Here is a 12401-nt window from a genome sequence, read left to right as displayed (position 1 = left end):
TGTGTGGTGTTGGATTTGTGACTCAGTGACTCACTCATTGGTGACACTTAGAAATTATACATTTATACTTATTATGCAGTGCTCACTGATTACTATTCATTTTTTCTCATATTTTCTGCAGTTATTTTTTCCCCTTTTGTGAGACAGTGTAGGACTGTGTTTTATTATCTTGCCTATATATTTTTTTTACTTTAGCATAGCCACCAGTGCCATTATAGTCTAGTACTAGGCCAGCCCAGGCAGCAGCCAGTACTCTACTAAGATATAAATGGTGGTGGTAGAAGTTGATTAGTAGAGCTTTGTTGCATTTTAATCCTGACCAATTGTGTAAGGCCTGATAAATCAACAATCATACTCCGTCCTCAATACCTTTATTTTTCAGAATACATTATCATTTGTATTTTTTTCTGAAAAAAAACACAATAATAATATTTCTAATATAAAAAATTTTTGTACTTTTCCCACTTATTCTCACATTCTCACCATGAGGAAAGCAACAGAGGAAAAAGTTGAGTGTGACACAGCAACAACAACTTCTGAATATAGGCCAACTGTAACCCCAGATGTTTTTTACAAGACATGCCGGTCACGGGCAGTTCCTGCAAAGGTTGTTGCTAGTGTCCATAATTTTAGGCAGCCAAAACTTGAAATTTTACAGCTTGAGGAGGAGCAAATTGCTCAGCCTCCAGATGTAAAAACAGCACACAATATATTGGAAACAGATAATAGCAGCATCTTTTTTCATTCTCATAGTTCAGTATCTAATCCTAATCCAAGTAGGCACCTGGCAGAACAGGATGCTGCTAAAGTAGAATTACCTGAGAGTCTGACCCTTGAAGGCCTTGACCTTGAAGGAATTGATTTAGATTTTAATATAGAGGATAATGCACAACTTGTAAACCAAATTCATGAGGATATTATATCTATGAGTCCTTACTCCTCTGCCCCTGAGTCCCCTCTGTTATTTCCCGACTCCTCACCTTCAAAAAAAAAATTGCCTGCACCATTACAAACCTCTTCAGGCTTAGTTGTTTTGCCTAAATGTCTTTCATATCCAAGTAGTGCAACTGCCACCATTGTTAGTCCACCAAATTCCTCCAAAGACACGGAAGCTGCACATACCCATCAGCCAGAGGCAATTGTAAAACAATCCTCACCGGCCACTGGGAACCGCAGATCAAAAATATGGGAACATTTTGTTACTGTTGGTGACGGGCGCATGGTGAAATGCAAATTATGTGGCAGGGAAGTGAGCCGTGGGAGAGACATAGCCCATTTAACCAATGCCGGGATGAATTACCATTTCCGTGCACACCATACACCGGTGCTGCTGAGAGAAGAAAGTGGAGTTGCAGCTCCACCTAGTAAAAAGAGAGGAAGCAGCAACACTACTGCTGCCATTAACCCCAAAAGGCTCAACAAGGGGCAGGAAGATGAAGGGACTTCTTGTGTAGTTGACACATGTCGCCCCATTCCTTTACAGCAGCCCACGCTGCAACAATTTCCCAGTTTCCAATCAAGGGGTATGTCTCGTCAACAGTCCCTTAAAATCACCCGTCTGATAGGGGAACTTATAGCAGTTGGGGGAGCACCCTTTAATATAGTTGAAGGACATACATTTAAAAACCTCATGAAGGTGGTTGCACCTCACTATGTTCTCCCCTGCCGTACTACCTTTAGTAGGAAAATTGTACCCTCTTTATATAATTCCTGTGTTGGATTACTGAAAGAGGAGCTGGGCAGAGCAGCTGGCCAGTCTGTCCATTTTACTACAGACTTGTGGAGCGCTCCCAGTGGGCAACATGCCTTTTTGTCATTGACGGCTCACTGGTGGCAGCCCAAGGAGTCACAACCAAACAAACCAAAAGCAGGAATGAGAAGCACAGGTGCTAAGGCAGCAGAACCTCCTGAGCATGGGCAACGCACATTCTTGTTGCATGCTGAAGTCATGGACGACCAGCACACTGCTGTAAATATTTTACGTGCACTTCAGAAAATGGTGGCGCAGTGGCTTGGGGAGGAGTCAGGCACACGGGCAAAGATGGGCTTTATAGTCACTGATGCTGCAGCAAACATGCTCAAGGCAGTGCGAGATGGCAGATTTGTTGGCATTCGTTGCTCTGCACACGCCCTGCATCTCGTTGTGAAGTCTGCTTTGGACGATGAAAGTGAAACATCAAAATTGTCTGCTATCTTAGACAGTTGTAGAAAAATAGCAGCCCATTTTCATCGTAGTGTGAAAGACAGTCACATACTCAGACTTGAGCAGAGTAAGGCTTGCGTTCCACAGCACCGCTTGAAGGTAGATGTAGCCACCCGTTGGAACTCCACTTTGGAGATGCTCGAACGTATCATGGAACAGCAAAAGCCAATACACGCCATGTCAAATGAACATGTTATTGGTGTAGCAAGGCCAATAAGCAGGGAGGAGTGGAAAATAATTAGTCAGGTGGTGGCTGTGCTTAGCCACTTCCGAGATGTAACAGAAAAATTGAGCCTAGAGAATGCAAGTCTGGCTCAAGTAATCCCTCTCTACATCTATCTTATCACTAAGATGGATGGCTTTCTAAACAAAAGCGAGCCCTTGCCTGGCGGCATAGTTCAAGATGTAGCTGCAATTATAAAGAGACTGAGGGGACAATTGAATAGAAGGATGAACGAGCTCATAGAGGCATGCCCTGAGCTAATGCTTGCCTCTATGTGCGATCCACGCATTAAAGGAAAAATGGCAATAATTCAGAGTTCCCTTACCACCTATAGGGATCTATTAATTCAGAGGGTTTTTGACAGTCACCGAAAATTGTTTAGGCCGGCAGAGGGTGAAGAGGAAGAAGATCAGGAGGAGCCTGATAGTGACATTGTGCCACCATCACCTACTGTTATTAGTACAACCACTGCTGAGCATTCCACTAGAAGACCTGACGTTTGGAGTTTGGCATTACATACTTTAGTTGGACCCACAAAAATGCCCACCATGAAAAGAAGCATTGTGTCAGATCATGTTAAATTATACTTGTCTGAACCCCATTTGGCCTCCACTACAGATCCATTAGAGTATTGGGATGAGAAAAGGGGTATTTGGCCTGCTCTTTCTGTGGTGGCACAAGAGCTACTTTCTTGCCCCCCGACCTCTGTGCAAAGTGAGCGTGTATTTTCTATCACAGGAAATATTCTGTGCCCACAGAGGTCCCAGCTGGCCCCACAGCTGATGGAGCAGATGGCATTTCTGAAAGTCAATCTTCCAAAGCTGGGCTACCCAGAACTAAGCTTTACAACAGAATAATTCTAATTATACTACTTCTTAAGTTCTTATGTTTATCAAATCGATAAAGATATTGTTAATAATTTACCTGTTCCAAGTATAGATGGCGATGCCAAAAAATAAATACAACAAAACCAAATATAGTGCATGTCATGATATACTGTATGTACCAAAAGTAATGTTACATGAATACAATATACGATAAAGTATCAATCACAATGTAGATACAGCAAGCATGAGAAGCTGTGATCAGCCACAGTCTATATAATTCAAAGATTTATTTTTTGTTGGGTGGGCAACATTGATTACCTCAACATTTTATTTACTATTTTTTTTTATAATTTCCTGACCCCAGGCCCCCCCCCAAATAATTCAGAGGTTGTAAACATGAAAAAAGAGTTTATACTGTAAGGGTGATCCTAGCTTGTTAGGCTCTCAATCTCTAACTTTGAGATTTTAGCTTTTGAAATACAAATATTTAATAATGTGGTTGCAAGCCCACTTTAAATAAAATACAAAAATAAAATACGTGCAAGACAAAGGCAAATACCTGCATACTATATCATAATGAGCTAGTATGCATAGCATACTAGCTCATTATGTAATACCACTGATCGGCGAAAACCTCGCTGCGGTGGCCGACACAACGGCTGGCGACATGTAATCCCGCTGTTAAACGTGCAGGTTTAGCGTCTCTGGGCAATCACAGCGCAAAACCCCGAAGTAACTCCGGGCCTACATGCTGCTGCCCGATGATGTGTCGGCCACTGCAGCGGGGGCTTTGATCGCAGGTGAGTATTACATAATCAGCTTCTATGCTATGCACGCAGGTCTGCCAGTCCTGGCATGACCACCTTAAGAAAATGCACGATCGTTCTAAATTATCCCCTAAACCATGAATGGAGGTATTTCAAGCACCTACATACAGGTAAGCATTAATATAGTCTTCCAGGTAGCTAAAAGTACTATATATTTATTCATTTCTGTTGATATATCTATTTTGAATCCTGACATGCACTATGTTTGTTTTTGTTGATTTTATTATTTCCCATCACATCTTACAACTTGCAAACGTTTGAATTGAAGTAGATCTATGCATAAGGGTAATAATAATAATAATAATAATAATAATAATAATAATAATAATTAATAAATAATAATAGTTTTTGTTTACATTCACAAATCCAATATCTACTACCACCGTTTGCAAGAATTTTATCAACCCAAGCTGGGGTTAGTTTGTTTATTTTTCATTCGTTTTTGGAGTAATGTTTTGACTCCTTGGCTCTGAAATTAAGCCACAAAAAAAAAAAGCTACCATTCCATAAAGAAACCTACTCCACAATTCCACGGCTCGCAATACTCCCACAAACACTGGGGCTCTCCTCCTACTGTGCTCTTGCTGCAGTGCAGACTGCTGCCACCTGCCCTCAAAGAAGAAATATTACAGTTCACGTTTGGAAGACATCTCACCACACTATGGATTTAATCCTGGTTAAGTATGTTGCCTGTGGCACCCTTAAACACGTGAGTGGCTTATCAATTTTCCCCTACTCACCTTCCATCATTCCATTAATTATTTCTTCTAATTTATATCCCTCTCTCTTTTTTTGCAGTTGCAATTTACTGACGTCATGTCTCACATGCATGCCTAACATTGGACCTGGATGTGGATGAGGAGGAAGCAAATAGAAAAACACATGAGGTTTTTTCAGCACTTCATAGTAAGTATTAAGACTAAGAGTAAACCCCACTTAGGATGTTATAATGATATACTTGTATGACTTTTTTTTTTAAATAAATCACATTTATTTGTCATTGTGTGTGAGTGAGTATGGGGTTAGTCTGTGTGTTTAAGGGTCAATGTGAGTATGTCTGTGTTTTTCTGTGATTAAGTGTCTGGGTCAGTCTGGCTTTGTTTACAAGGCACTTCATTTATTGGCCAGTGTGTCTGTCAGTTAAAGTGTGTGTCGTCTTTATGGGTCAGTGTGTGTCACTGTGTATATGTATATTTTAAGTGGGTGTGAGTAAGTATATTGGTGTGTGTCATGGAATGCATAATGTGCAAAAATGTTATTTTGATGTATATATGGAATACAGTTGTGTTACTTATTTTAGGTTTTTTGACATCGAAATAATTTCTTCTATGCCATTGTCAGTGTATCACCTCCACACTTCCCAGAGCTACAAATCTAAACTCATGCTTTATCTTGGCCCTGGTATTTTGATTCCATTCTGACCACCAGGGATCTGAATGCTGCTCAGCTCCATGCAAGGTAAGAACAGGGAGACTGGGAACTGTATTATCTTTTGGAATAGTGATTAAAATTCCATTGCAGCGAAAGCAGATATTTTCTCATTAGTTTACCGATCGGCAGGGATGGACTGGCCATTGGGACTACAGGGAGTTTCCCGGTGGACCGATGGCTCAGTGGGCCGGCTTCAGTGACAGCAGACCGCCGCCCCCCTCAGCTCCTCTGTCTCTCCCTACCCACAGCGCTCACCTGGGGGGGAACAAAGAAGCAGAGGGAGGACCAGAGGAGCAAGGGGGGACGACAGAGGAGCATGGGGGAGGGGACGGACAGCTGATTTAACAGCTATGGCCTGGGAGTTTCTCACTTCTGCCTAATCTTGTCCCATAAGGGGGGGGGCACCAAACTGATTCTTTGCCCCGGGTGAAATAATGTCTAGCTTCCCCAGTGGTACTGCCTAATAAAGTAGAACGGCTAGGGGCTAGTGAAGGGGGAGAGGGGGCTTGGGTGGCCGGGGGGGGGGGGGTTGCGGGAGTTGTCCTGTCAAAGTGGGCCAGTCTGGATGAAGTCCAGGGCCAAATTTTTGTCCCAGTCCATCCCTGCCGATCGGGTACATTCTCTGCCTAACTCAGCTCTGCTGCATACCATTTGAAGATACAAAATTGCAAAATGCCTCCACGTGTCTTTACAAGATGTGATAGTGGGATACATGTTTTTCCCTAATGTCTACTTATATTGTCCTCCGCTACCTCCCTAGCCCCTCGGTCTATAATTTTTCACCCTGGCTATCTTATTCCAGTATCCACACTCCCACTGCTGTTAGTATCCCCCCCCCCCTGCTTCCTGTGTTGTTTTACTGTCCAGTGTCCACTAACAGTGGGGAAACATTAAAATATAAATGAATAGTTTAAGGTAGACTGTGTGGGCCAGATTCACATAGAAGAGCGGCGGCGTAACGTATCATCTACGTTACACCGCCGCAATTTTTCATCGCAAGTACTTGCACTTGCGATGCAAACCTACGCCGGCGGCCTCCGGCGCAAGGCGGGACAATTTAAATGGGCGTGTGCCATTTAAATTAGGCGCGCTCCCGCGCCGGACCTACCGCGCATGCTCCGTTTCCGAACTCCCGTCGTGCATTGCGCGCCGTGACGTAATTTTTTCGAACGGCGACGCGCGTAGCGTAATTCCGTATTACTGGACGGCTTACGCAAACGACGTTATTTTTAAAATTTCAACTCGGGAACGACGGCCATACTTTTAGACAGCAATACGCTTGCTGACTAAAGTTAGGGCACCAAAAAAAAAAGACTAACTTTGCGACGTGAAACTGTGGGAATGGAGTTGGGTGTATAGGATTTTACTGTGTTTTTTATTTTTGTTTTTTTATTTTTTGTGGTTGAACTGGATGGACTTGTGTCTTTTTTCAACCTGACTAACTATGTAACTATGTAACTATGTAACGCGAAAAACCGCCGTCGATCGCCGTAACTCCTAATTTGCATACCCGGCGCTGGTTTACGACGCAAACTCCCCCCCAGCGGCGGCCGCGGTATTGCATCTTAAGATCCGACAGTGTAAAACAATTACAGCTGTCGGATCTTATGGCTATCTATAGCATAGATAGAACAACAGATACAACGGCGAATCAGCAGATACGCCGTCGTATCTACTCTGTGAATCTGGCCCTTAGAGTTTGAAGTTCGGAATAAAATACTATTGTGTGTGGGAAATGAATACATAATAATTTAGCAGATAATGTGATGATGTATATAAATAAATAATAATAATAATAATAATATTAGACCAAAAATAGTTTTATATTCACAAAAAAAAAAATATTTTCATAGAAATTACAAACACACATGCTGGGTAGGTGTAACTTGGCAGCATAAGAAAACGTTTCTACCAAAATCAAGGAACAGTAAAAAGATCGATTCTGCATAATAATTTGCGATGAGATGGGCAGAGGAAGGTCTAGCCTTCATTTTTCAAAACGTCTTTGTTGGTTATATGTTCATCGTAGCTCCCAGGCATTGGAGCAATGTGTCTGGAAATATCTTCAAGTAAACAAAATATACTCTGTCCAATGCCTAATTGTGTTGTTGGCTTGCCCGGGCCAAAATTATTTCAAAACTCTCAGTTTGCTGCCTGCTCAACTGATGGGTAAGCCGGGTAAGCCTTTTGACCTTTCGTTGTAGTTTTCGGTTGTCACACCTTAATTCTATAAGCTCCCTCAGAATGATCTCCTGCACAGTTGGGAAAGGCGGTACAGCAGTAGGTGGCATCAGGGCATGGGGTGGCTGAATGAATGAACCTTGTCCTCTGTGCTCCTCCTCTGGGCCGGGGGAGAAATCAGGAGTCTGGGGAATGATAGGGGTAATCTCTGGCTGAATCTCCAGCCTCTCCAAAAGAAGAACAGGAGAGTGCGGGCTGCACTGTACTCTCCTCTCAGGGTGGTATTGCTGATCTGAAATAGATAAGATAGGCAAAGTTTGATGAATGATGAAAGCGTTCATAGTAATGAATTTATTCAGATTAGACTTTTATGTAGTAGTAATATTGAATAATGGAGCAAATGAAAGATTGAGTTGGGGAGGGGGGATAAGTTGTATTAATGAATGAGAGAAAACAAAAAATCAATTTAAACTTATTTAGGTAAATCTACACATTGCATTTATATCCTAAAGTTAAAAAAATTTAAAAGGTTATTTAATAAAATAACCTTTATAGAAGTAAATAAATACAATATAAAAATTGCAGAAACAGAAAATGCCTTAAACAGAAAATCTTTTTTCTTTATTAGATAACATATTTATCAGCATATGACACGCACATTTAACTCCTGAAAAGCTTTCTGTTAAAGACGGAAGAAAGAGTGAAGATAATGTTGAAGATAAAGTTCTTAAAGGGTCCCAGTAGGTTGCAGGTAAAAAGGGCATATGTCTTCTAAATTTATTATCGTAGTATTTTTGATATCCTACTGCAAAAACCTTTGTAGCGCTTTTATACCCACTAAAAGATAAAAAAATACCTGTAAAGCAAAGGCATAATGAGCTAGTATGCACAGCATACTAGCTCATTATGAGCTAATAACCTTGTAAGTAATTTAGTGTGCCGTGCTAGGTTTGCAGGGCGAATATCTTCTAAACCATACAGGTTATAGAGATATTATGTATAGATATTATAGGCTTAACGGTAGTTTAAAAAAAAAGCGCAAAAGAGCTGTTGAACACCTTTCAATAAGGGCTACTAAATTCAAAATCATTAAAAGAACCAAAGGCAGAAAAAAAATTTCAACACGGTGGAGTTCAGCAAAAAATCTTTGTGATAGGAATGAATCTCTGACATCACAGCCACTCTCATTTATTTCCACAGTTTGCGCAGTCCTCCTTGATATATCAATCCCCCTTCAAATCACAGTGTCCCTTTCACTTTCACGTTCTAAAGGTATGAGGTGTCATTTTTGTACGAATTTTTAAATTGAACTTTTAGGTGTATTACATGAAAATGCCTATGTGTAAATAGGGTACATGATGATAATGGAGTTAGTGCTGTGTCCTGTTTCTTCCCAGATCATGCACTTACCCTGAGGAGGAGCAATGGTCCTGCCAGAAGCCGATGCTGGAGGGTCTTGAATGCAGCTTTCTGTTAAAGATGGAAGAAAGAGTGAAGAGTCAAGGTAATGTTCATGAAAAAGTCAACAGCTGTATTTACAATTTTTGCCTGAGATATGTCGTATAACTACAATATTTTCTACTATGAAATCAAATATTCAACCAAAAATGGACTGAGGAAATGTAAAATATAATCAGAAGTTGCTGATGTGTTAAAACAGATGTTACATTTCTGGCAATTTTTAAGATTAACAAAATATATGTAAAATATGCTATCAAGTATCTACATATCATTTACTACAACCCCCATATACATAGTACCAGGGCTAAATTAGCTACTAGCCAGGCCTCAAGGGTTACTAGCCAACAGTTAGTTGCCACACCCAACCCTTAGCTTGCCCCACCCCTAATTCAACCCCTAAACACGCCCTCATAAATTATCTCATTAAATGACACAAAATTGTTTTATGCAGAATAAAATATTAAAAAAAAATATTAACACCAACTTTATCCAAAACCACCAATGAAGCCTGCCTGTGCCCACCTATGTAGCCTGTGCCCACCAATGCACCCTGTGCCCACCATGCAGCCTACATGTGCTGCAGGTAAAGAGCGATAAACGCTTTCATTTCAATTGATGTTTTCCCGCTACTAAACAGCCCTGCCCCATGGCCAGGAAACTTTAATTTACAGATCGCCCGTCCTGGGATTGGACAGGATAAAAGTCCCGGAGGAGGGGATGTATGTGGCAGCAAGCGGCGGGGAACACGGCAATGTCAAATCAAAGCTGTTATCGATGTGTTCTCCTCTCTCTTCCCCCCCTGTGATCGATGAGAGAAGGACTCCCTTTCAAACTATGCTGTTGGCGGAGCTCTCACCCCTTTCTCGGCATCCCTCAAAATCTAGTCACAAAATGAAAGCAGGCAAGTTTGAATTTGGAAGGGTGCATACATACTACTACTATACCCACCTTTTGATTTAAAAATCACATTTCTTACATCAGCTTCCTCAGAAGCTGATGTAACCTTCAGAACCTTCAGAACCTGATCAGAACCTTCACATGACAGTTTCCCCTTCACAATTATGTTCTGATCTGAACCCCCTTCACAGTGGTAAATTTCACCCACCTTCACAGCACATGTGAACAGCTGTGTTCTCTGTCCCACCCTGCAACTTGACCCACCTTCACCTAACAGCCCCACGCAGCTCTGCCCCCGTCACAATTCAGCATCCACAGCTCTGACCTTGCTACCTTGCTTGGGCACACAGAACCGTAGACACAATAAATACTATAGTGGGTGGAGCAGAAGTTGCTGAAGTTATCCAGCATAATGTTGTTTGTTAGGGCCGCATAGCAACCAACCAATCACCTGCTGGTTAATTTTAAAAAGTTCTCTTCAGCTGCTCTATTGCTGCCCACTATTTTGCATTGCTATTTTTTCGGCTCACTGTGCATAACGAGCCTTCTGCTCTCGACTGTGATAGTGAAAGCTGAGTAGCCAGGGAGACAGAAACGGCACCTAATTGTCTCAACTGTGACGGTCTGCATGGCACAGTGACTTGGTCCAAGTAGTAAATAGCAGTTCATTAGATATCCTTTGTGTTGGGTACTCACCACCAGAATGTTGTTGATAGGATGTACTTGGAGTTGGAGCTGATCCTTCCAAGGATGATGTTTCTTGATCTGGAAAACATGAATGTAAAAAAATAAAAATAAAAGTCATACATGTGTAGTCATCATAAACAATAAGATAGCTTTACAAATATATTATAACTGCAATATATATAAATTATAATGATATATTTAATTTTCCTCACCACCAGCTCTATGATTTTGACCCCTGCTGCTGAATCCAGGGACATCCTCTGCCAGAAGGACATCTCTTAGCTCCGCCTCCCACTCTCGCAACTTGATAGGCTTTCCTCGGTTTTGTCCTAGTCGAAGCCTCTGCATCTTCTTTGTAACCGTTGCCCGACAATCATAGAACCTGCAAATGTACATAAACATTACAATTACATTAATAAAAAAACAAATACTTAGATTAATGTTTTTTGAAAACCACATTTCTTTTCACATTGTGATGGTTATATGTATACTGTTCAGCATGTGGCTGTGACAAATAAATTTTTTGGTTACGTTGAACTGTTACTTTTTTGTTATTGACTACAAAACTGTGTATTTTTTACACAAGAGTGAAAGAATATTTTAATATTAATTACCTGTGTCTGACGCCATTGGTGGGCCTGTGAAACTTGGAGACCGCATTCACGGAGTCCCGGACTCGTTCCCAGGCTGCTGACTTCTCAGATGCTGGCACGGATTGGCAGAAGAGTGTCACTTTTTCTTTTGATACTGCAGCAACCAATGCAGCATTCTCCTCTTTGGTATATATGGGTCCCCTTGATTTCTGTCTCTTGGTTCGCTTGTTCTGCTGCACATCTGAGTCCGCACTATCTGACATAGGAGGGGCCACATGTCTCCTTTCTTTGCCATGCTCCCGCTCCACTACACCTCCACATTCCCTTCCATGCCTCGGCTTCACTCCACACCAATCCTCCCCTCCCCGCCTCCTCTCCCCTCCATGCCTTTCCTCCACTACCCTCCTCTCCTCCCTTTCACGCCTCTTCTCTCCTCCACGCCTTTCCTCCACTACCCTCCTCTCCTCCCTTTCACGCCTCCTCTCTCCTCCACGCCTTTCCTCCACTACGCTCCTCTCCTCCACTCCACTACTCTCCTCCACGCCACTCCTCTCTTCCCCTCCATGCCTCCTCTTCTCTCCATGCCTCCTCTTCTCTCCATGCCTCCTCTTCCCTCCATGCCTACTCTCCCCTCCATGCCTCTCCTCGACTCTACTCCTCTCCTCTCCTCCACACCTGTCCTCCACTCCACTCCTCTCTTCCCCTCCACGCCTCCTCTTCCCTCCATGCCTCTTCTCCCCTCCATGCCTCTCCTCCACCACACTCATCTCATCTGCTCCACACCTCTCCTCCACTTCACTCTCAGTCACACCAACAAGTCTCACATCAACACACTGACTAACACCAACATTCTCACTCTCAGTCTCAACACTCACATGTCCATTCTCACTCCTATACATGATTTTAATTGCCCAAAAGATAGCAAACCAGTGAAACCACCACACAAAAACAAGTCGAAATTCGACAAGCCCACCTCTGCCCTGCTCTCTGTTCCTCCCTCGCCAAACCACGCACTCATACACCGTCTCAAAATGGAGTCCAGGGGCGGAGGCTATAAGCCGCGCATCGAAA

General features: G+C 42.4%; 1 protein-coding gene and 1 long non-coding RNA gene across 5 annotated transcripts; one reads left to right on the top strand and one right to left on the bottom strand.

Annotated features, from left to right (window-relative positions):
• Window positions 1-4459: 4459 nt before the first annotated feature.
• Window positions 4460-11280, top strand: LOC120940601. Of its 4 annotated transcripts, XR_005749453.1 has the most exons (6): window positions 4460-4789; window positions 4879-4986; window positions 5381-5538; window positions 8321-8443; window positions 8893-9196; window positions 10956-11280. It is a non-coding gene; the product is annotated as an uncharacterized LOC120940601 (long non-coding RNA). The 4 variants fall into 4 exon arrangements; XR_005749452.1 differs by having other exon boundaries at window positions 4460-4986; window positions 9090-9196; XR_005749451.1 differs by having other exon boundaries at window positions 4460-4986.
• Window positions 7316-11738, bottom strand: LOC120940600. Its single transcript, XM_040353553.1, has 5 exons — window positions 11352-11738; window positions 10950-11119; window positions 10747-10815; window positions 9103-9162; window positions 7316-7984 (listed from the first exon to the last, which is right to left on the bottom strand). The coding sequence occupies exons 1-5, from the start codon at window positions 11591-11593 to the stop codon at window positions 7608-7610; spliced, it is 918 nt and encodes a 305-aa protein (XP_040209487.1). The 5' UTR covers window positions 11594-11738; the 3' UTR covers window positions 7316-7607.
• Between the last annotated feature and the right edge of the window lie 663 nt (window positions 11739-12401).

This window comes from Rana temporaria, chromosome 5 (assembly GCF_905171775.1).
Source record: "Rana temporaria chromosome 5, aRanTem1.1, whole genome shotgun sequence".
Taxonomy (NCBI): domain Eukaryota; kingdom Metazoa; phylum Chordata; class Amphibia; order Anura; family Ranidae; genus Rana; species Rana temporaria.
This window is presented reverse-complemented; position numbering and strand designations above follow the sequence as displayed.